This window comes from Phyllostomus hastatus, unplaced genomic scaffold (genome assembly GCF_019186645.2).
Source record: "Phyllostomus hastatus isolate PE091 unplaced genomic scaffold, TTU_PhHast_1.1 phas_contig_81, whole genome shotgun sequence".
NCBI classification, from domain to species: Eukaryota; Metazoa; Chordata; class Mammalia; order Chiroptera; family Phyllostomidae; genus Phyllostomus; species Phyllostomus hastatus.
The window spans coordinates 515294-540328 of NW_025333962.1; the positions used below are offsets into that span (position 1 = coordinate 515294).

General features: G+C 53.6%; 1 protein-coding gene across 4 annotated transcripts; it reads right to left on the reverse strand.

Moving 5' to 3' along the window:
• Positions 1-25035, reverse strand: CERS4 (ceramide synthase 4). Of its 4 annotated transcripts, XM_045850580.1 has the most exons (12): positions 13314-13745; positions 11993-12176; positions 6954-7127; positions 4955-5072; positions 4099-4217; positions 3960-4017; positions 3539-3589; positions 3112-3204; positions 2792-2920; positions 2302-2408; positions 574-730; positions 1-483 (listed from the first exon to the last, which is right to left on the reverse strand). In XM_045850580.1, the coding sequence occupies exons 2-12, from the start codon at positions 12040-12042 to the stop codon at positions 307-309; spliced, it is 1233 nt and encodes a 410-aa protein (XP_045706536.1). In that variant the 5' UTR covers positions 12043-12176; positions 13314-13745; the 3' UTR covers positions 1-306. The 4 variants fall into 4 exon arrangements, with proteins under 4 accessions (XP_045706536.1, XP_045706538.1, XP_045706539.1 ...); XM_045850582.1 differs by lacking the exons at positions 11993-12176; positions 13314-13745 and adding an exon at positions 24900-25035; XM_045850583.1 differs by lacking the exon at positions 2792-2920 and having other exon boundaries at positions 13314-13747.

Sequence of the window (25035 nt, forward strand, 5' to 3'; positions counted from 1 at the left end):
TTTGGCTCTGTACAAGTTTTATTGGACTCCTTTCACACCGGGGCTCTTCACAGTCCTCAGACTGCAGCCTCGTGGTGCCTCTGGTGGGCTGTAGCACTCTGCTGCTGCCCACCACCCAGCTCTGTCTAGTGCCCCAAGGAAAGGAGTGAGGGTATGCAGAAGGAAGAGGCTAGAGACAGGTCATGAGCCCTTCCCCGACCCTGGGGTGGGACCCTCCCTGTCTCCACAAAGCTGGCCCAAGAGCTGCCAGTGCAGCCACCCAACAAATCCAAGGCACTGGGAGGAGCACAGTCAGTCTTTGGCTAGCTACGTGGCCAACATATGCCCATTGGCTAGCCGCCAGGCTGCCCGGCTCCGAGGGCCATCGGTAGAAGCTACCCCAGGTCCCTGAGCTGCCCCATTCTTGAGCTTCGGATGCTCCTGGGCTTCCTCCCCTTCGCTCGAGTCCGACTCCTCCATGTCACTGCGAATGTCCTTCTCCAACTGGGAAATAGAGAGTGTGTATGAGGCTGGGCTGGGGCTGGGCTGGGGCTCCTGGATAGCACATGGGAGCCCACCCTCGCCTGGCCCTACCTGGCCTTTCTTTGTGAAGTTGCGGATCATACGAAGGATGAGGCAAGACCAGAACACATGCAGCAGTTGCAGCATCACCAGAAGCGAGTTGAAGAAGTAATAGCCAAAGAAGGGGCCCGAGTTGGCGATGGACTCGTAGTACGTGGTATAGAGGATCCTGCGGTAGGCACGTGGGCAGGCAGAAGGAAGAAGTGGGCTTTACCAGCAGCTCTAGCCCCCAGTCCTAGGAAGCTCTAACATGTGTGGCCTTCCCTGCTCCAGAATTTCTGATGGCTCCCTGTTGTCCCAAGAGTAATACCTATGCTCTTCAGCTGGGCATTTAAATGCCCCCTCTCACTTGGTTACATGTTAAATGAGATCACACAAGCTTACTAATCATACACAACCATGAACTCCAACAGGGCACTTAGTATTCCAGTTGCTCTCCTGGGTGGTCCTTTGACATTTTTCCTTCTCTTCTCAGGCTGCCTTTTCCCCCTCACTCAGCAGGCTTTCCCCCAAGCCACCCTCCCCAAATCAGCTGTAAGGCCACCAGTGACCTGCTTGGCTTGAGCAGAAGGTGCCCAGCTGGTCCTCTCTCCTCCCTGAGGCCATTCCCTTGTGTGCCTTTAGGGGCCCACACTTCTGCCTCCTCAGGTCACGGCCACTCCCTCTTGCCTCCCCTGCAGCCTTCCCCTGACTGGCACACATCTCTGTCCACACCTTGTCCCTGCATGACCTGTCTCATCTCGTGGCTGCAAACACCAAACATTCACATCTCTCCATGCTGGTGTGCCCACTGTATCCTCTATGGCTTTTCTTGGTGGTCTGCAGGCCCCTTAAACCCAACATCGTCAAAGCTGATCTCCTGATCCTCAAAGAACAGCTCTGAGCTCAAAACCACATCATGACTTGAGTGTTTCCTGAGTCCACCCACTTTCCTCACCTGCACTGGCCCAGTTCCATCACTGCTCACTTGGACAGTGGCCTCTGTCCTGGTCCCCCAGCTCCTGGCTAGGGGGTGGGCGCTCTCACCAGCTGTTCTCTCCGTAGCCACCACAGGGTGCCTATGAGCACCCAAGTCTGGCCCCCTGCCTCCCCCTAGCTCACTCTGCTCCTGCCATATGGGCTTGCTGTTCCTCCAACAAACCAGGCACAGTCTAGGCTAGGGGCTTTTGCTTGTGCTATTCCCACTGCCTGGAAGCCTTTTCTGCTCAGATCAGCACTGGCCCCTCCTCACCTCACTCATCTTTCTGCATGAACACTATCAGAGATGCCTTCCCTGGCCATCCCTGTAATTCCAGTTACCCACACACTTCCTGGGCCTATCTTTATTTTCTCGTTAACATGATCACCACTCTGTCGTGTGCTCTATATTCTACTTATTTGCCTTATTTAATCCCTCAGTGTCAGCTCCACATGAGCAGAGATCACATTGCTCCCTTTGCTGGGAGAGGCTCAGCTAATAAATACACTGGGCAAAGGCTTCAGTGAGCTGGCCACCAGCCTTGCTGTCCATTCCATGTTCTAGGCACACAGGGGAACAAGGACTGAGCCATTTTCTGTCCCTTTCACCTCTGGGCTCATGCTGTGCCCTGGGCTGGGAACACCACACCCTTCTGTGCCTCCTCCTGGAAGCCTCACAACTAACAAACACCCCCTGCTCCCTGGGTCTGAAACTGAGTGAGACAGGACTGGATCCAGCTGCACCCACCCATCTGCCCAGCGCCTACTGGAGGGCTGACTCACTGGGTGGGGAAGAGCACAAGGCGAGTGTAGAAGAAGACCAAGGAGAAGACGATGAAGAGTGAGTTGCACACACGCCACTGGTGTGCATAGTTGAACATCTTACAGGCCTGGGGAAGACAGCAGAGAGGGAAGGATTCGGGTGGGTGGTGGTGGCAGTAGGGGACCAGGTGGGAAGGAGCGGGGCCTCTTCCCCAGGAAAAGGCACCATGGGGCGACAGAGCCTTATTTCCAGAAACTGCCCACAAAGGTACAAACTGGGTCTCTGAGACCCTCACTTTCCAGGAATCGCAGGGAGCGGGGCCTCACCTCTCAGGAAGACAGAGAGGGTCTGGGACTCACCTGCCAGGAAGACTGACTAGGGTGAAGTTTGCTCTCCCTGGAAAGCAGAGTGGGAGGGGCCTCACTTTACTAGAAGCTTGGGAGGGGCGGGGCCTCATCTCCAGGGACCCTGGGCTCAGGATAGGACCTCTGAGAAGGGGGCTGGGCCCACCTCCAGCAGGTAGTCAGCGGAGTCATGCAGTAGCAGCACTAGAGAGCCAATGCGCAGCAAGTTCGTGCTGTAGGAGAAGGTGATGAGGGTGATGGTGATGAGGTGGTGCACTACCTGCTCCTTGAAATCCTGTGAGAGATAGCGGGTCACTGCCGGGACACGGCTGGGTAGCCAGAGGAGCCCCCTCAGGGGCTTGGTTGGCACCACGCTTCGTGCCTGGGGGTCTCCAGGTATTGGTGAGGCCATCCCTCCCCAACTGGAACTGGACCCTGACTCCACAGCTCATCACTTCCCCAGCTGGACTCTTGGCAGGGCCTCACCTTACGCCTGATGTCAAAGGACAGAGTGATCAGCAGGGAAATGTAGAAACTCAGCTCCAGGAGGTACCAGTAGTACAGGGCCGGCTTCAGGGTCTGTGGCAGGGCAGTGAAGCAGGGTTAGCTGAGGGGTGGAAACTTCCTCAGAGCCCTCAGTGTGCTCAAAACCAGGACACTGGAATCCCAGAGAGCCAAGAAGGTCTGAGCTCCCTAACCCAGGAGGTAATCAAGAGTAGTGGTTTTGTGTCTACTCCTGCTCCAAATTTCCTGACGCCTGGCCCCTCTCCATTCCTCAGGGGAGGCCAAAACAGACAGCAGGACTTGGAGGAGATTACAGTGTCATGTCCAGGTCTGGCTCTGCCGCCTTTGGCCATACGAACTCTGACCACTCCATTCCCCCCTCCAGCTCCAGGCAACCCCTGTCACTCACCTGATATGGGTAATTGTCCCAGCACATCGCTGGCCTCCAAAGCCATGACTCCTGTGAGGACACAGACATCTGAGGCTGCCCAAAGACCAGACCCCAGCCCCCCGCCCTGGGCCCAGGGCCTGCTTGGGGGGGTCCCCTGGCCCTTGGTACTGCTGTCACTCAGCTCTGCTGTGTCCCTCCTGGTTACATCTCTGTTCTCACTGCAGATGAGGAGCTCACTCACTGCCTGACCCCAGCCCCACCCACAGGAGGTCCCAACAGGCTTCCCTAGGACTTTGCCAAGTTTTTGCTCCCTTCTCTGTGCACATGCTTCCTCCCCCTCTGCCCACACGCCTCCCCACCTCCACCCCAAGCTGGGCCTGGCCCATAGCGGGTGCTTGTGGGGCAGGCAGAGAGCCAGGGAGCAGTCAAGAACACTCACGTGGTAGAGGACCGAGAGGCCACCAAAGAAGGAGAACAGATAGAAGGCAAACCTCCAGCTGCAGACAGGTAGGGAGCCCATGAGGCAGCTGCTGACAGAGCACACTCCTCCCCCCTCCCCAACCCCACCCTGGGCTGACCTGGCCTCACAGAACTTCTTGGTCAAGCAAGGCCGGTCCTGGTTCCGTCGTCTTCGGAACCAGCGTTGGGTCTGCCTCAGTGTGAGGCCACACTGGGTGGCCAGGATAACCATCTCAGGCTGGGGAGGGGACATGAGGGCCAGGGTCACAGAAGTGGCTTCCCACTCATCCCAGAACAGGTGGGACCCATCCCCTGTAGCCCTAGACCTCACCCGTGCGACTCTCTACCTGTGAAGATAGGGAGGTATGGGTTGGAGACCCCCAAACAGTCAGGCCTTAATGAGAACCCAGCCCTGCTCACAGGACAGACTGATGACTGATGAGGGCTGGGAGCAGCTCTCTATAGAGGTTTCCCTGCACCCCTCCAGAACAGTGTAGTCTCACCCCTGCTCCAGGCAGGCAGTTGAGACCTTGTTTCCCATGCGTGCCTGCAGCGGGACTGACAAGAGACAGGATCACAAGGCTCTGTATTCTGCAGGAGCAGAATACCCCCGTGCCCAGGGTAGGAAGATCTCTCCCTTCCTCTTCCTCCTGAGGACCCAGCCCAGACCCTTCCCACCAGGCAGCTATACCACGGATGGGGCCTGAGGGAGGGGCATAAGACTACAGAACCCCCAGAGTATCTGAATACTCTCCCCCAGGGCAGGAGAGACACTGGCTCCCCAGACCCTCTCCAGGCCCAGGAGCTGCCTGTTAGTCAGCTGGGCTCACTGATTGGGGTCTGGTGTCATGGGGGAGAATGGGTGCCCTGGTCTTTCTCTGCCCCCAACAAGTGGGCCACTTGCCACCCCCAGGCCCCATCCACACAGCAGCCATGTGGGCAGATGGGGACAGAGGAGGGTGGCAGGGCCCTCACCTCAGTGGGTCTCTGTCCTTCTACCAGGAAGTGTTTCTCCAGCGTGGCATTGGGTTGCACCGGCCTCCTGGCTCGATTCCGCACACCCAGCCACCGGCTTAGGGGCAGGCCGACGAGTCTGGGTGCAGGGGACACAGGGTTCATCAGTCCACATGAGGAGGGACATACATGCTACAGATGGTGGTGACACTGAGGCTGGGCAGGGCCAGGTCATGTCCTGGGACCCTGGAGGAGATCCTGGCTGCTGTATTAGACTGAGTGTAAGAAAGGCAGCTGGGCTGTGCTGGCCTGCAGAATGGGGGTGTGAAGGTCAACTTTTGGGGTACCAAATCACTGTCATTCAATCTAATCCCAAACCGTGGGTCAGAGTCCCCTCACTTTCTGTGCCCTGGCCACCTAGAATCCTGGTCTGGCCCTAACCAGGCTGAGGCTCCCACTCAGGTCTCCCCTCTCCCAGCCTCACCCTCACAGGGGGAACACCTGGAGGAGCTGGATTCCGATCAATCACCACGTTGCCCACAAGGGGGCTCCCAAGGCCAGGGGTTCAAAGATGGAATTTCATCTCCATCATTCCACCTGATGCCTTTGGGATAACAGTTCCACCTCAGTTGGGACCATTAGTTAAACATGCAAATCTTGCTCTGGGCTCCAGTAGTGAATCTGGGCAGGCCCTGACCCCTACTCCCCACCCTGTGGGAAAGCAGACCTGGCCAGTGGGGCCTCTCAGAATCCCCCAGGCAAAGCCTCCAACCCTGCTGGCCTATGCACTATGTGACACCAAGCAGGTCCCTTGACCTCTCTGTGCCTCCATTTCCTCTTCTGTAAGATGGGGGTGATAATAGCACAAAAATGGGTGAAGACACTCGGCTGCTGTGAGCAGTGGCTGGCACAGATAAGTGCTCAAAGGGTGCCTGTTAAATATGTCAGTGGACATTCCCTGGTCCCCCGTGTCCAGGGAGCCCACACCTGGGAGCTCCTTAGGAGTGGGAGACACAAAGCAAGATGCAGACGGCTTCCATGTCCCCGTGGTCAGGGGGAAACCCAAATGGCTGGAGGGGTTAAGGGCTCTGTGGGAGCAGGGCAGGCTTCCCTGGAACTCAGCCTTAAAGGGGCTGCAAGAGAGTGTGTGCGAAGGCCAGGTGGCAGCAAAGATGGCGAACCAGGAATGGGTGTGAGGAGCGGAGGAGGAAGTGCTTGTGGAGAAAGGGGAGGGGCCCTCAGCATCACAGGAAACATTGTGGGGGTCGGCAGGTAGGGGGACGGGCAGTGGGGAGGCCAGCAGGATAGGGGCTTGGCAAGGTAGGTCTAGGAGCTATGACCACAGCTCTAGTCACAGGGGAAAGGGTGGGGCTACCTGGGACACGGGAGGGACCCCAGGAGAGATGCCCACGCCCAGGAGAAGGACTCCCAGGGAGAGGGAGAAATCCAGTTCCGATTGATCACCATCTGGGTCACCTGAGAAAGGCCTGGAAATCCACAGGGTTTGGCAACTGGAGGTTGCCAGGGGGATGGACGGCATATACTCAGGGATGGTGCCAGGCTGTAGGAGGCTGAGGCTGAGCGGAAGGGGCCCCACAGGCGAGGCTATAGGGCCTGTGCTCCTTCCTTGGCTACAAAGGGTGGGAGGAGGGAAGGTGATAGAAGGAGTAATGGGGAACCAGGGAGGGGTGGCCTCTCACAGAAGGAGGTGGCAGGGGGTGGGAATGGAGGGGTGGCAGGGCAGGAGTTTCTCTGCTCACTGACTGACTGGCCCCTGCAGATCTGTCCTTGGCCAGCAAAATAGGCACATGCCCTCCAGGTCCCCACCCATGTTCCGAAGAGGCTGCACAGCCAGGTCAGAGCTGCAGCCAGTGTTCTTATACCAGCCCTCAGAGCCCAGAGGAGTGTGAGTGGCAGCAGCTGGTGGCGGAGGGGGAAATTTGGTTCAAAGCTAGGACAAAACCACACAAAGGCTGCAGCACAGGCCAGCACTGCAACACCAGCCACAAGGGACACTCACCTCTCAAAGGTGAAGCGCACGACCACCAGGGCCAGGGCCAGGGGCAGGGCCGCCAGCATGTCCTGGGGGTGGGCATAGACCCGGCCATCACGGTCCTCCAGGTCAGCCCATGAGCTATTAGGTGGTAGCCAGAACCTGTCCTGCCACAGCCACTCGTTCAGACTGGACCACATCCTGTGGACAGACGGTCCAGTTAAGGGTGAGCTCAGCCTGCAGGTTGGGTGATGCTGGAAGGCCTATCTGCCTGGCCCTCGCCCCGCCCCCATTGCCGGGCAACCTGGAGTTTATTACAGTGGGGGTTAAGGCTCAACTTGGGCTGTGTGTCTTTAGGCAAATGACTTGATCTCTCTGAACCTCAAGGTCATCTATAAACCAAGGGCAGCATATATCCACTCTTCAGCTCAGCCTGGTGCCTGTTGATCCTTAACAACACAGATCATGACAGTAGTTATTATTCTGCACTTTACAGACAGGAAAATGATGGCTAGAAGTCAAGGGGGTGGCTGGGTAGGGTCATGACCTTGAGTTCTCAAATGTCCAGGAAGGTTTCCTGCCATGTGGGAAGGTGCCTCGGATACAGTCCAAAGATGAAGAATTTAAGGAAATCTGTAATTCCCTCCCCAGCCGCCCTTCGCCAGGTGGACTCCCTGGGAGGTCTGAGTGATACCCCTGGAGGTATGAGTATCAGCTGCCTCGCTCGCTATCCCAGACCACAGGCGGACAGCAGATGCATAGGAGAACCAACAGCAGGACCGAGCTCTCAGGATAACAGAGTAGTAACTGAGGTGAGCCAGCTTTCCACCAAGAGCTGCCTGGGACCAGCCCCTATCTGCAGAGCCCAGCCATCCAGAGTGGCCCACACAGCTTCTTCCTTCCACAGGATTTTAAGACAAGTGCCCAGAGCCTCACACCAATCCCCACTTGGAATGTTTGTTCACTCATTGTTCATTTGTCCATCCATCCATCCATCCATCCACCCACCCACCCGTCCATTCACCTGTCCATCCACCTGTCCGTCCGTCCATCCATCCATCCATCTATCCATCCGTCTGTCCATCCATCCATATACACACCAGTCCATCTACCCATCCATCTACCTATTCATCCATTTGTTAGGTCCATTAATCCACCCACCCACCCACCCATCCATAAAATGTTCTCTGAGTGACTTGTATACACCAGCCTGGGCTGGGTGCTGAGGGCACAGCCAGGAACAAAGCAGACACATTCCTGTCTCCAGGGATCTCCCAGGTCAGCAGGAGAGGCAACCAATACACAAATAAATAGATTCATAATAAATGAAATAACACAGTGTGATGAGGTCTAGTGAGAAATAAACAGGGTGGCATTGATTTTCAGTGAGGTGACCAAGGGAGGTCTCTCTGAGGAGAAACCATCTGAGCTGAGACCTAGAGATGAGGAAGGCCTGAGTTTATGTGAGGGAGGGTAGTGGTGGTACAGAGGGGCTTGCCAGAGAAAGAAGCAGCATGAGCAAAGGCCCCGAGGCAGGACTTGGCTCAGAGTGCTGGAGGATCAGTAAGAAGGCCAAGAAGGCCTGTGTGGTGCGAGCAGAGTGAGCAAGCGAGAGGAAGGGGAGGTGAAAGCAGGAAGGGCACTGGGCAGGGAAGGTCAGGCAGGGCCTGTGGGCCTGTGGGAAAGAATTAGGTGATTGCCCCAACAGAAAAAAGAGTTTACAGTGAACACCCACATACCCACTGCTAGGTTCCACCATTCACTGTTCCCTGTTTGCTTCCTCACACACCTGCCCATGCTTCCATCTATCTCTCTATCCACCCAGCAGCCCATTTGATTTTTCTGGATGCCTTTCAAAAGCAGTAGCAGACACAAGTCAAATTACCCCTGAATATTTCAGCATGCAAGTCATAACTAGGGTTCAATATTTGCTCATGGTTTTTTTCCCTTCAAGGTTAATTTTACTTAGAGCAACATGCATTGATCTTAAGTGTTGAGTCACCCAGTTTTGGTAAATGCATGTACCTGTGTAACCCAGTTTCCTACCACAAACATTTTTGTTTTTCCATGAAGGTCTCTCATACCCTCTCCCAGTCAATCTCCATTTCTGCTGTCCAAAGGACACCTCTGTGCCAATTTTTTAAAAAATATTTTATTTATTTATTTTCAGAGAGAGAGGAAGGGAGGATGAGAGGGAAAGAAACATTGATGTGCAAGAGAAGCATCAATTGGTTGCCTCTCACTCGCCTGCTACTGGGGATCTGGCCCACAACCCAGGCATGTGCCTGACCAGGAATCGAACCAGTGACTTTTTGGTTTGCAGGATGACACCCGACCCACTGAGCCACACAGGTCAGGGCTGTGCCAATTTTTTTTTCCAACCTGCACAGGGGTCAGCATGCCTGTCAGATGGATAAGAAGGCCTATGAGAAGAAAGCTCTTTTATCTGTTCCAGAACTTCACATAAATGGAACCTCAGACTCCATCTTCATGCCTGGCTGTTTTCCCTCTGTATCATGGTTTTGAAACTCATCCATGTTGTTACATCTGCCATACTGGTTTTCCTTTTAAACATGGAACTGCAGGTACTGCAGGCATATAACACAATTGGTTATTTATTATTCACTTGTTGAGGGGCATTTGGAATGCTTCTAGTTTGGGGTTATCATGAGCAAAGCTGTTATGAACATTCATATCCTAGTCTTGTGTGAATAGTTTTCATGTCTCCTAGGACGGTCCGAGGAATGGCATTGCTGGGTCATGGGACAGTCACGTGCTTAACTTTATAAGCAACTGCCAAACTTTTCCAGGTGGATGTATCATTTTACACTCCTGCCTGTGTAGTCTGGGGGTTTTGTAGCTCCTTGTTATATTCTGGCTGAGATGGCAAGCCATGGGCTATGGGATGCCAAGCAGGAAGTGGCCTGGGGAAGACCAGAAGGGGCCGCTGTGGGCTGTCCAGATGAGGTAAGTGGGTGGACATTTCTGGAGACATTTTGAAGTCAGAGTCTCCAAGAGCTGAATACCCTCAAGAAAGAAGCCAGAAGCCAGAAGCAGGAATGTATAACTCCATTTATGTCAAGTTCAACACCAGTCAAAAGCAATCTACGAGACTTACATTGGTTTCCTGGGACTGCTGATTATGTGGCTTAAAACAATATAGATTTATTCTCATACAGTTTTGAGGGTCAGAAGTCTGGAAAGGATCTTGCCAGGCTAACATTAAAGTGTCAGCAGGGCTACAATCCTTCTGGAAGCTCCAGGGGAGAATGTTTTTGTGCCTTGCCTAGCTTCTAGAGGTGCCTGCATTTCTTGGCTCACAGCCCCCTCCTCTTCCTTCAAGGCCAGAAGCATAACATTTTCAAATGTCTCTCTGACCCTCCTGCCTCCTTCTTATAAGGACCCCTGAGATTACTTCGGGACCCACAAGTAATCCAGGGTCATCTCCCATCTCAGGGTTAGCCTGTCAGCAACCTTAATTCCATCTGCAAACTCAATTCCCCTTTGCCATGAGAGGTACTATGTTCTCAGGTCCCAGGATTAGGATGTGGACATTGTAAAGGGGCATTATTCTGCTCCCACATGGCTGGTCACCAGGAGGGGCCATGCAGAGGGCTGGAAGGCTCAGTTTCCTGATCCAGGCACTATTCTGGTTGAAAACATTTACTGAGTTGTGCATCTATAACATGGGCCCTTTTCTCTGTGCAAATTAAACCATTTGTACTTTTAAAAGCTATGATTCTGATCTGAGGTCTGGCGCAGGGGTTTTCTTGCCACACCAGCAGGCAATTTTCTGACACCATCTGGGCACCCTACAGTTCAATTCAATCCTGACATCATCTGGAGACAATGTCAGATCCCTCAGGTTAAGGGCTCTGTCCTACATCAACTTCACTGGGCTTCTGACCCATGATGGGCTACAAATCAAGAGGTTCCCACTGTTCCCTCCTTAGGTTTGATTAATTTGCTAGAGTGGCCCACAGAACTCAAGAGAAATGTTACTTGCTAGGTCACTGCTTTGATATAAAGGGTCCAAGTCAGGAACAGCCTGATGGAAGAGATACGAGGGGCCTGAATGGGGAAGGGCACAGAGCCCCCATGCCTGGCCCAGGCACCCTCCCCAAAGCCCCACATGTTCACAGCCCTGAGGTTCTCTGAGCTGTCCTATCAGCTTTCTCCGGAGTCTTCACTACACAAGCCCAATGGGTGAACTCATTGGCTACTGGTGACTGATTCACCAGCTCCAGCCCTCTCTCTGCCAGGGAGGTCCTGGGCAGGTGTGATAGCTTCAACCCTCTGACACGTGGTTGGGTCCCCTGAAAATTGGCCCTCATCCTTAGGTGACCAAGGGGCTTTCCAAAGTCACCTTAACATAACAAGATACCTCTGTCCCTCTCAGTTCCTAGTTTTAGGAGCTCTGTGCCAGGACAGGTGACAAGGGCAGAATTTGTATTTCTTATTATAAATCACAATATCACAAGTCAAATACTGAAAAAAGAAAAATTCTTAGAGCCTGAGGAACTGGGTGAACCAGGATGGGTGAGGGATTTTGGGGGCAGGAGCTGGGCTCAGTGTTGAACAAGACAAGCTGGGGTTGGAGGCATGGCTTAGATGTCCCTACGGACACGTGGAAGAAGCAGGAGCTCCTCAGGTGGGGTGGGGGGCAGCACTCATGTTTAACTCTGTCAGGATGGATGGGATTGGTGGTGTGTGGATAAAGGAGCAACCCTCCCCCCTCTCCCCTGCCACACCAGGGAATCCTGCATTCAGGGTCAATAAATGATTGGCAGTGGCCACTGCCATTGGACACTCTGGTAGAGGCAGAGCACCAGGCAGCAGTAGCCTGCCAAACGATCAAGGATCAAGGATGCTAGCAGTGGCTAATTTCAACCCGCAGGGCTCAAGTATCCCAGACAGAATAGACAGATGGAAAGGTACAAGTTCTGGTGCAAAGGTTCATCTCTCTAGCAAAGAAACCACCTACACTCACAAGCAAGGCTGACTTGGCCCCATGCACCCACTGGGGCATGTGGGCATACGCCCAGCCTGGCTTCCTGGCTACACACCTCCACTGCAGGGGATCTGCAGTCTCCTCCTCAGTGGTCATCCCAACCATCCAAGGGACATGCCCAACCACGTGCAGATGGAAGTGGGCTGGTAGTCTGGATCTGCAGCTCCATGTTCTTCCCTCACCCAAGGGAGCCCAGAAGGGGGTCCACTGAAGCCATGGTGCTTACAGGTCTCCAGGAGCTTCAGGGACAAGGGAGAACACATGAGAACAACAGCATCTCGTAATCTCAGGTCTCTATGGATGCACCCAGCCTCAAAGCCCACCATTCGTTGCCTGATGCTCTGCCCTCATCACATGGCACCACTTCACACACCCAGCCTTTGCAAAAGCTGTGCTCTGCCTGCAATGTCCACTTAGTATTTATTGCCCCATGCTGGGTATTGAGGACACAAAATGGGGGGAAAAGCAGGCAAGGTCTCTGTTTTTGCAGAGTTTACTCACCTTTCTTGTCTGTCTAGCAAACTCCTATGCATCCTTTAAAACCCAGTTGAGCTGTCACTTCCTCCTGGAGGCACCTTTCAATTGCCTCAACCTTGGACCCTCCTAAAGCACCTCCCCCAGCCCTGCCTCACTCACTGGGGTTGGGAGCCAGTCAGGCAGGCTCTTTAGAGGTGGTGAGGGGTGAAGGAAGGATACTTGACTAGTCTCCAACCCCAGTCCCCTGAGCTGAAGCAGGCCCAGCCCTGTCTGGCCCCCAAGTCACTTTGGAAAAGTGCTTTCCAAACCAGAGAGCCCTCCAAGGGGGCTTTCAGACTGACATACCCTACCCTGACTGCAGAGGTCTCAGCCCTGAAGTCCTACCTTTCTCTAACCCTAATGTCTGTCCTTCCTCCACCCCCTTTGCCCTCTTGATAAAGAAGAGATGCTGGTTTGGGAGAGAGGAGGGTCTGGAGCCCAGCAAACCGGCTGGAATTCCCGCTCTAATGCTCCCAGCCTAGGGCCTCCATTTATTCGCCCGCCTTTGGTGGGACAGGTGCCTGGCACACAGGGTAGGCTCAGGGACAGCTGTAAACGGGCATCCATGGCCAGCAAGGCCCAACATTCTCTTCCACCCCAACCCCCCACCAGATATCCTCTTCCCGAGGGACAGGAGGAAATGGGGCTCAGGGTGGCACGCCTTGGCCTTCCTTTTTCCTCTCTTGGATGCTAGCTCCTCCACCCATTCCCTGTGACCCTCGCCTCCCTGGGCATTGTCTGCTCCATCTGAGAAATGGGTACAGTCAGGTCTCCTGCTGCCGCACACACCGCATGCTGGTACTGCAACCGACTAGACTCCTGTCTCACCCTTTTACAGTCGTGCGACCTCGGCTACTGACCTGGCAGCTGGGTGCCTCTGTCTCCTCATCTGTAAAATGGAGCCATGACAGATCCTTCCACGTGAGGTGGCTGGAACGACGCCCAGGCAGAGTGGGCATGAGTAACTAGACTTTATCTAGTTACTTATTGTTAGCCGTAGAGAGAAGAGGAGGGGTGGGCTGGGGCACTCTGGAAAGGAGGGGTACGGGCCTGCAGCAGGTTCTGGGTGGTTGTTCCCAGAACAGCCCCTGGCCTCTGCAAAGGCACCTTTCCTGACAGCTGTAGCTAATGAGCTCAGGCTGGGCTCAGCCAAGGCCACAGAGGGGTCATTTGGAGAATGACCATGTAGATGGCTGGGCCAGCTTGACCAGCCTGAGCCTTCATCCCCATTACTGCCATCCAGCCTGCCCCTGGGTCTCTCAGTCCAGCTGTATCTTGAAGCCTCTTTGGCCTTTTCCTAGCCTTGCCCCTGCCACCTGGAGCCAGACTCTGATAACCCTTCTTAGTGGCTAAAAATACCCCCGGAATGGAGGACAGAGGGAGATTAGGGCTTATGCTGACACAAGGAAGGGCAGGAAAGCACAGGGTCCCTGGCCCGCCCCAGGGCTCTGATGGAGTCCACCAGCCCCTGTTATGGCCCCAAACCCCGTAAGGTTTCAGCAGAGCAGGGCTGTGCATACAGGTTTGTTTTATTTTCAGTCTAGCTAGAAACACAGGACTGGCCTGAGTTGTGAAATAGGAAATCAATTCAGATTCCAGATGTCCAGGTCCAGCCCAGGGACAGGCAGACACACAAGGACACACACACCAAATTGCCTGGCTCTTGCAGCTGGAGGCCCCAGTGAAGAGCACATGATGTGAGGTGTGGGGACTGTTTGTTGATAACCACAGCTGCCCCTGCATGGGGCCCTGGCTGTCCCCTCTACTCCGAACCTCTCTGAGCAGGGTCCCTGTGGGCTGCTAATGACCAGAGATGCACTTAGCCCAGGAAGGGCCCCAAGTCCAGGGCACCCCTCGCCTCAGCCCCTCCTATTTGACACACTCCTGCCCTGTAGATACAATCCTCTCTCCCCAGCAGCTCAATTCACTGCAATGATTACTTGGTGGGCCTCCAACTTGCCAAGCTCACTTCTGCCCCAGGGCCCTGGCGCATGTGGGTTCCCCCATGGCCTAGGGTTTGGGTCTGCCTCCTCCTCCACGTTGCCTCCTCAGAGAAGCCTTCTCAGTCCACTTCCAAAGAAGCCACCATACTAGTCCATCTCTTCGCCCTGTTCTATTCCTGCAGCCCTGTCATCTCAGTTGATCTGTTTACTTACTTGTCTGCCTCATTCTACAAGGCACATGCCTCATGAAGGCATGGGTGTTATCATCACAGCTGGGTCCTCAGACGGGGCCTGGCACAACCTTAGGTGCCAACTAAATACTGAGTGGATGAATGAGTGGGCAGAACAGACACATTGATGGGTGGAAATGAAGACTTTAGCTGGTGGTCAAATGTTCTAGAGAAAGGACCCACTTTCTTTAACAGGCTAGGTCAGACCCATCCCCATAAAGCAGGTGCACTGTCTCCCCAGAAGCTGAGAAGTCTCAGGTTCAAAGCCAGAAACTACTGGAAACAGGCTACTCTGCTAGCAAGGGAGAGAGCCAGGGCTGGAAGCTCCCCAGGGGCTGCCAGTGATCAGTGCTCATAGGACCCTTGAGGGGCCTCCCAGGCCTGCTTCTGTCCACCAAGGTTTCCCCAGGGTTGCCCCCTCCCACATACACCAAAGGCTCAGGGGCCTGGCTGATCTGAGCCAGGTACCTGGCATTCTCAGCCCATTGGCCACCCTTCCTCACCAAAGCCACCCCTCCCATTCCCCTGGCTATGCCCCATCCCCCAAATTGAACAACCAACACTGGACCATGAAGCTTGCTCTACAGCTGCCCATCAGTTGTGCGGTGGGCTGGCTGCCTTGCCCTGTTCCCTCACACAGCTCCATTTGAGCCCCTGCCCTACTCCATACCCAGGCCCTAGGAGGCCCAGAGCTTCCCCAGGGGTCCAGCCTCCAGCTCTTTGCATCAGCCTTTTGCCAGAAACGCCTCCACCCCCTTCACTGTGCCAGTTCCTACTAGCCTTTCAAGACCTGGATCAGATTAAATTCTCCACTTAAGAGACTTTCTCTACCCTTCCCACCCTCCTCAGCCTTTCTTAAGAGCTTTTTCTCTGGCCATGGTCAGACCCCATGGAGCTGAGAGAGCGAGCTAGCTCTGCATCTCCCTCAAACACTGAACACCAGGGAGAGGCCTCAGGGTCCCCAGCGTCAGCTAATGTGGGTATATGTTGGGGTGTCAGTCAGGGAGGTTTCATGGACTGAGGGACGAGAGAGGATGGGGTCTCTTGGAGTTTGCAGTGGGATCTGATACTTGCACAGGGTTGGGTCAGCACAGGTGGGGGGTGTAGGGCGGCTCTCTCAGATACCACAATCAAACAACACTGCTTTATTGAGGTGCCATTACCATGTATGAAACAGCATGTTTCAATAGTGAGATTCAGTATGTTCTACATATGTGCACAACCATGAAATCATAACCTCAATCAAGACATTGAATACAGCTGACCCTTAAACAACACAGGTTTGAACTGCGTGAGTCCACTGCATATGCAGGTTTTTAGTGTCCTGTAAACAGATGATGGAAACTTATAGTATCCATCAGTATGAACTGTACTACCAATGTATTTTCTCTTCTTGATGATTTTCTTAATAACATTTTCTTTTCTTTTATGTTTGTTATATTGTAAAAATACAGTATCCAGTACATATAACTTACAAAATATGCATTTGTTGACTGTTATGTTGTTGATGAGGCTTCTGCTCAACAACAGGCTCTTAGCAGTTAAGTTTTGGGGGAGTTGAAAGTTACAGATATATTTTCAGGTGCATGCAAGGTCAGAGCCCCCAACCCCCACACTGTTCAAGGGTCACCATCTCTTCCTGAGGTTTCCTTGTGCCCCTTCCGAGTCCTCCCTCTCGCCCTTCCAGTGAAAACTGGCAGCAACCTTGGTGTCTGACATTTGGGGATCAGGAACCTCAGGATTCCATGCACTGAATCATTAGGTACAAGCCGTGAAGACAGCCGGCTCAGTGAAATGAGCCAGTCACAGAAAGACAAACACTACAGGACTCCACTACGGGAGGTCCCTGAGGAGTCAAGTCCAGAGCGACAGAGAGTGCACAGCGGAAGCCGGGGCTGGGAGGTGGGGTGGGGGCTGTCCTTTAGCAAGGTGAGAGATTTAGTTCTGCAGGACGAAAGTTGTGGAGATTTCTTTGTGCAGCAATGTGAACATTCTTAACATCGAGCTGTGCACTTCAACACTGCCAATTTTTGACACAATTTAAAAAATTATCAAAAGAGGGGGAAGAGAAGAGGAAATGCTATGTTCACTGACTTGGGAGGATCACTGAGGTAAAAAAATGAAAGCAAATTCAGAGAGACACTAATGGCCCGCTCTGCAGTTTGCAAAACGGAAACCCACTGGGAGAAGTCTGGCCCTGGCGGGGCAGGGCTGCCACATCAGACCGGCCCTCTCTGCGATGACCACCAACTCTGGACTACGTACTAAATGTATAACGTCGAACAACATCATTTCACTATGATGTTGTGAGATGCTGTAGAACTGGGGTGTCAAGCTCATTTTCACCAGGGGCCATATCAGCCTCATGGTTCCCTTCAAAGAGCCAAATGTAATTTTAGGACTGTATAAATGTAACTACTTCTTAAAAGTAAAGCAAGAGCTCAGTGCTGCCACTGGGTAGAAACAAGGTGCCAGGCCAGATAAAACAAGGTGGAGGGCTAGATTTGGGCCACGGGCCTTGTGTTTGCCACCTGTGCACTAGCCTAATATGTGGCTATTTACATTTCATGTAATTACAATTAAATACAATTTAAAATACAGTTCCTCGGTTGCACATGCCTACACGCAATAGCTGCTGTGGCTAGTGTCCTGGGCAGGGCACACAGGGAGCATCGCGCACAGAAGACTACGGAGCAGTGCTGCTCGAGAGCGACCAAAACACGGAGACACTGGTTGGCAGCCTCTGTCTGGAATAAGGAAACAGCATGGGATGCATTTCCCATTTTTTATTGTTAGTCACTGGAAATAGAAACTGGCTTAAAAAGTGATAAGATAGAGCCCACAGAGACCACAACAGCTCAACAATGGATGGAGTGTGTTAAAAAGAGAGAGTCTAAAAAAGCAGTTTCAGATCCTACACAATTTAAAATAAAAAGCTGTGTGGGGGCTTTTGCCCTTCACACTCAAGTTGTCCTCCACCCACAGGAAATGCTTTTGTCCTCCTGAGGCTTCTTGGCCAAGGTCCCACTGTCCATCCTGTGTTTGGGGATGGGAACCTGGGAATCATCCCAGGCCCCTCCACATCCCTGGATACCCAGTTACTCTTTGACTCCTGCAATGGCACCCATCTCCCCAGTCACTGTTGACAGAGCCCCTTCTCTACTGATCCCGTCCGCTGCAGCCTCATCTCTCCGTGTCAATTATCATGGCCTCTGCCCCGGTCCCCCTGCCTGTGGGTTTTGCCTTGGCCATCTCCTCCATCAGCATCCATGCACACCAGACCCTCAGCTTGAAAGCCTACAAGTGCTCCCCCCGAACCTGCCACCAGGCACCCAGGAATACCCTCAGGCCTCTGAACATATCTCTGTCCCTGTCTCCCCCACCAGCCATGCCCTCCTTTTCTGCCTGCCAGACCCCTCTGGTTCTTCAACACTGTTCTCCAGACAGTTCCTCCAGAAAGACTGCCAGGTGCCCTCAGACTGGGTTAGGGTCCTTCCCCTGGACTCTCCTGCCCAACCCTTTTCTCAGAAAATTTTGGGTCAACATTTGTCTCCTCCCCAGTAGCCTGGTGATGTGGCCTGACCCCTCCATGTTCCCAGCACCTGGCACACAACAGATGCCCAGAAGCTCGCCATCAAATGGATGGCTGGAAGAAAGGCTATGCTAAGACCTTGATTCTGGCCACAGACACCCAGGCCTCAGGAAACAACTGAGCCCCAGCCTCGAGCCTCGCCATCCCTGTCCCACCTGCTCAATGACTCACCTGCCAGTCTCCTTCAAAAGGCTCACTTTTCTTCCTTAAGTACATTTATTTTCAGGTCGCCCTCCATCTCCAAAAGAGAGCCAGCTTCAGCGTCATGTGCATAGTGTCCATAAAACACAGTGAAAACAAGATGACATTCATTCCTGGCCAAGTGATTCCTCTACTTTTTGGACTTCACCTACTTCTAAAATTTCAGTTGGCTCTGCACACTCGGGTCCTGGATGAATATGGTCCAAAGCTGAAATAGGCTGAAAGGAGTGAACAGTTCCAGCCCTTGCTCACCCCTGTCTCAGTAATGGCAAGCATCTGTTTCACTGCATCAATACGCTTTCTGTGCCCTGGAGAATGTTCTGGAAACCCTTAACCCTCAGAGCCAGCCTCGAATCTAGGAACAACTCAGGCTGCAAGACAGAGGTCTTGCTCCTTGTGTTATTTCAACAGGCTCTAGATTGAATAAACACATTCTGTCCCACCAACCTCAATAACTTCTGTGGAGTCATGTGAATTTTGTGGTGTGAAAAATGCAATGGTTTCAAAATCCTGAATCACTGCTTTGGCAACAAGAAGAACTGCATTATGGAAGCACATGCGTGGACAGCCAGACACTTTCTCCAAGAACTGCTTTATAATCTGCTGTCCAGAGGCTCTTAATACCTGAGAAAATGTGGCACTTGGCAGTGGAGGGGGAACTGGACTTTATCATTACAAATTAGTCATTTGGGCCCTGGCTGAATAGCTCAGTTGGTTAGAGTATCATAGCCCTGATATACCTAGGTTGCAGGTTCGATCACCGGTCAGGGCACATACAAAAATCGATCAACAAGTGCATAAATGTGTGGAACAACAGATCGATGTCTATCTCTTTCTCTCCCTCTAAAAAAAATCAATAAATTAAACAAACAAACAAAAAAGAAATTGGCTCTTTGGAAAATGCTTCTGCAATCCCACAGTCTAAAGGGTCATGGCATTTGCCTTGGCAAAAGCTCTGTGAAAAAGGTTTTCTTTACATCCAAAAGCAAAGGATGCAAAATCTATGGGGAGAAAAATACATAGAGGCTCTGACCACCTAAACTAAAGTAACTCCCCCCACTCAATGCATTTCTTATTTATTTAAAAAATTTTTAGAAGGTTGTATTTATTTATTTATGTATTTATGTATTTATAAAAAGAAGGGAAGAGAGGGAGAAAGAGGAGAGAAACACCATTGTGAGAGAGAAACACTGGTAGGTTGCCTTTTGCATGCGCCCCGATGGGGGACCCAACCTGCAACAACCCAGACACGTGCTCTGACCAAGAATCAGGGTGACCTTTCACTTTGTGAGATGATGCCCAACCAATTGAGCCATACTGGCCAGGGCTCAACACATTTCTTGAAAATTCTAGGAATATGTGGGAATGTGCTAAGTGTCCTGTTTCAGGGTCTGACTTGTCCCCAGCTCCTAGTCTCCAGCTAAGCCCCCAGGAAGCTACAGCAGGTGTCCAGTGCCAGATATTTCTGCTGTGCATATTTTGCAGCTGGGGAAACTGAGGCACAGAGCAAGAAGTGGAGAACTGGGATTCAAACCTAAGCTCGCTATTCTCCAGAGCTGGATACTCTCTGTACCCTCCCCCATGCCTTCTCTCCTCTTCCAAGCTAAGCCTCTCAGGCTGTAGCCAGAAGGACCTGGGACGAACATCATCCTTTCATAAACATTTATTGGGTGCCTACTGTATAACAGGTGCTGGGCTACACACTGGGATCCCAGCAGGGCACACACTACCACAGGATTCCCACCCCATCCAGAACCTTAATTCCATGAGGGTGGGAGTGGGAGGCAGCCAATACCATATATTTTATTAATTTGTTTCATGATGTCAGGTCGTTGAGAAAAACAAGGAAGGAAAAGAGATCAGGAGTTGAAGAGTGAAGGCTGCAATTTTAAAGAAGGCCTCTCTGACAAGGTGGTATTTGAGCAAAAGAGGTCAGGGGGGAAACCATGGGGATAGGGCATTCTAGCCAGAGAGAACAGCCTATGCAAAGGCCCTAAGGCAGGGCCACATGTGAAACAAGGCCTGTGATACTGGAACAAACAGGAGAGTGGGAAGAGGTGGGGCAGGGTGGTGACAGCCAACATCTAACCAACATGTCAGATGGACAGATGAGACCCAGAGGCAGACATTCCCAGAGTCTCTCCTGCCTGCTCTCTTCTGTCACTCAAGGTCCTTGCCTCCTACCATTTCCCAATAGTTTAGTCTGACTCCCTTGCTCCAACTGTGGTCCCATGGCACCTGCCAGGATCATGGCCATAGCTGAGCCAGGGCCTAAGGGGGTTGTTGCCCATAGGTGTACCCAGCACTATTTTGGAGGGTGATGGGTGGGAGGACAGTCCCAATCATGTGTGTCCCTAGCTCCGCAGCACCTCTGATTAAGGTTCTAGCATCCAAGTGTCTGAAATCTCTGAAGCCAGAGGGGTTTAGGGTGCACCTGGGCTAGTGGTGGGGGTGTGGAGGGTGACCAGGTCCTTGTCCTCACAGGGTATGTGTAGGGGGCCCAATACCTTTCTCCTCAACCTGGAAAGGGAGTGACAGTCAGCTGGTGGCAGGACCATCCTCAAAACACGCCTGCCTAGGTTTTTGTTGCCTGTCCTGAAGGCCCAGCCAGGCCCCTGCCTGCCATCCCTGTGTCCCTTAAGGCTCCTATTACTTTGCCGAGAGCATCCAGCCATTACACCCAGCTCTGTGCCCTGGCCGAGTGCCACTGTGTCCCCTCCACCCCCATATTCCCATCACTGTCCTCTCCCTTTCTACTCTCCTCCACTCCCGCCAGCCCCTTCAGGGGGTCTCCCAGGTCAGCTGAGCACCCGCTCCCAGTACAGGGGGAAAGGGGTGATCTTCCCTCCTCCTGCCAGCCCAGTTTGCCTTCAGGATTCCAGAACTCCAGAGCAGAATGACCAATGCACACAGGGGACAAAGTACCAAAGCAATCTCCCCTCCCCCCACAAACCACAAAGCAGTCCTGGGGCAAGGACCCTCCCAGGGCCAGCTGCTGTTGCACTAGGGGCCCTGAGAGCCTCGGTCTCTTCATCTGCCCTTCTTTCCACTCCCCGCCTGTTCACTCTGCTCTAGCTACACCAACCCCCTTACTCTACCTCCAACATGCCAAGCCCAGCCCTGCCTCAGGACCGGCTCCTCTGCCTGAATGTTCTTCCTCCAGATGCCCACCCGCCCCCAGTCTGGCTGGGTCCTTTTCATCCTTTGGGTCTCACAACCTCATCACCTTTCTGCTCCCCGGTCCCAGAACATCAGCTCCAGGGGAAGGGGTTGGATTTCATCTTATTCATTGCTAGTCCCCACTGTCTCCCAGAGCAGGCACTTCCTAAGAATATGCTGAATGAATGAATGACAGACAGAGACAGAAGGGAGACAGAGCCAGACGGAGGGGTTCCTGAGGGCATGGCTGGCAGGGGCTTAACCCCTCCTCCATACACAGTTGTGGGACCTCTGGGCAAAATATGGTTTTGAAAGCCCAGGAGTGGGTGGGGAGAAAACCAGACTCCTGCTGGTTCAGTGCGGGGAACTGGTGTGAGGGAACCCTATTAAGAAAGGTACAAAGTCAAGATTGAGGGAGGAGAAAGGCCTCCTATTTACCTCCAATTGAGGTCAGAGCCAGGTTGGGTTTGAGGTGCAGATCCAAGGGTGGCCATGAAAAGCTCATTCTGAAAGACTTGGGGTGCAGATGGGGAACAGAAAGGGCAGCCAAAGGCAGGGATCAGAAGCAAGGATTGAAAAACATGGCTGAGGCTGGTGTCTTCCTCCTTTTTGAAGCCCTTGCTCCCCTGGCATCTGGCATGACACTCACTCCTGGTTTCCTTCTGCCCTCTCTTCAAACTCCATCCTCACACCCAAGGTGAGTTATGTCTCCAGAGCTCCAGGCTTGCTTCTCCAAAGCCAGCCCAGCACCTAGCGTCACCTCACCACCACCTGGGCCTCCAGTGGTGCCACTATTTACAGATGCTGGAAACAGGTTGCCGACTAGTAAGTGATAAGTTAACATGCTCCCCAATCAGCAGCTTCTGCCTCCCCAGGACCCACCCACTTCTCACACAGCCACACCTCCCCCTGGTCCAGTCCCACCCTGATCTGGACCACAGCAGTGTGCCTGCCTCCATGCTGGTTCCTGTCTGGTGGAACTCCATGCATCCGCCCTGCAGTTTCTTGCCTCCACATCCTAGCTCCCTGGTCTCCCCCCGCACCCTGCTTCTGCCTATTATCTCTTAATCATCCTTACTAATGAGTCCAACAGCCACCTCCTCCAAGAAGCCTCGCCTGACCCCTCCCCAGGCTGAATCAGGTCACTCCTCCAGCTCCCTCCCTCAGGCATCCTCCATTTTACCAGATGTTCATTACCAGCTGGGCACTGTGCTCACCTTTGATGATGCTTACAGGTGGTGATTGCTATTATTCCCATTTTGCAGGGAAGAAACTGAAGCACAGAAAGAGGAGGCGAAGTCACTAGCCTCAGGTCAGTGAACAACTCAAACTGGCAGGACCTGGTCAGCTGCAACATCCAGACAGCCACAACCACAACCACAGCCGGAAAGGGGGCAGCCTGCAGTGCCCAGATAAGAAAGGACCTCACCCCCATGCCCCGCACATCTGCTCTCCTCTGGGTGTCCTAGGGATAGTTAGGAGGTGGGAGGAGTGAACCCAGGCCTAGCCCCCACCAACTACAGTCATCCCAGCGGCTCCTGTGCCAGTGTTCACACCATGCCAGGCGCTGGGCCAACCAGAAACACTTTGTGTGCCTGACTCACTCAATCTGTAGATGGCCCTGGGTCTGGAGGAGGGTACAGTTATGCACCCTCACACCCATTTCTCAGAACAAGAAATGGAGGCTCATGGGGCTGTGAACTCCCACTGGCACTGGAAGCCTCCCCTCCCCCCAGCCATGAGGCTGCTACTGGGATGGCCCTTTCCTAGTCAAAGCTTCCTCTGACCCCAGCAACACTCCCAGAAATAGAAATTGCTCACCTATTTTACAGATGAGAAAACTGAGGCTCAGAAAACTTTCCTTGGGGCCAAAAGGCCAGTTCCAGAACGAAGGCTCCCAGTTTATTTCCACTGCCTTTTCCCTCCAGACATCTTCACTGGGAGCAGGTGGGCTGGGAGGGCAGGCAAGGGAGGTCCAATAGCTTCCTTCCTGCAGCCTGGCTAGGCCTGCGGGGCCTAGGTGTGTGAGGGTGTAGGCACTTCCCAGTTTATCCACAGCAGCTGCTCTTGAGTTGAGGCTGGGGATACTACAGCCCCTGCTCCAGAATTTCTAACTCTGCAATGGTCCCATGCAACAGATCCAGTCCACCTCAGTGGGGCCAGTGGGGGCTCCAGCCTAGGATTGCCCATCAGTTGGCATTTCACAGGTTTTGCAAGTCAGACTCAGCCACACAGGTCCACACCCCAGACATGTTTCTTCCTCAGTTTCCCCATTCCCACCATAAAGGCCCTTCTACACTCCCAGCTGCCCAGCCAGCAATCTCCTCTGAACACTTTCCTTCATGCCTCACTGCTTCAGTCAGGAGACACAGATGATGTTCTATTAAAATGAACATTCAGTCCACCTAGTGTCCACCATCCCTGGGAGTCCAGTCCAAAGCAGAAGCTGCCTCCCATCTATTTTTCCCATAGCAGCTGCGGGATACTCTTAAGTTCCAATGGGACTCCCTCTCACACTTTGTTCTAAGCTTCCTGTGGTCCCCACAGGCTTGAGAATGGAAACCACACACTTCTTTCCATCCATCTTCGAGGCCAGGGCCAACCTCTCCCCACCTCCAATCCCCGCGTTTCAGCCCCGCTGGACTCTTTCCTACTCAGCAAACACACCAGGCTGTGGGCCCTGCCTCGGAATCTTGCTGTTTTCTGGGCCTAAAAAGCCCTCGCTGTCTGGTCACTCAGACTCGGATGATATTTTCTCCAAGAAGCCTTCCCTGTCCTAACTTACCCCACTGCCCTGAAGCGTCGTCTTCCCTGCACTTAGTAGGGGCTGGAATGATCTGTTTCTGCTTACGCGGTTCCTAGCCGTCTACGCTGAGCTCCTGTGGGCTCTGCAGCCGGGGCTCCGGCTGCATCCCCAGGTCTGGCACGTCTGTGGCACCCAGTAGGCACTCCGTACAGATTTGCTGGGGACGAGCCGACACTCCCGTAGCGCTCCCCGCGGGCACGCGGCCCGATTCCCCCGGGTGACGGTGCCAGGCATGCCCCCGGTGCCTCCTGCCCATTACGCAGCCGCGTCCCAGAGTGCGCACAGCCCCGGGGCTCCTCTCTGGGGCTCTCCGGGGAGCGGGGATCTCTCGAGGAGGCAGCCCGGGCCTGGACCAGATGGAAAGCCCCGAGATGCCGTCCTGGGCGCGGAGATGGGGGACAGAGCAGCTGCGTCTGGAGACCCGGCCCGGGCCGCCATGGCTGCGGAGGAGGGGCGGGAGCTGGCCGCAAGGGTGGCATTTCGGCGGTGTTCTGGACCGGGGGGGAACAGCTTACCTGAGGGGAGCGGGCGACGGAGTGCACTAGGGGTCGGCGGAGGGGCGGGATATCAGCGCCAATAAAAGAACCACACGCTGCGAGGGCTGGGTAGTCACAATCAGTACGTAGCTCCCCTCCGGCTAGGGGCGGGGGT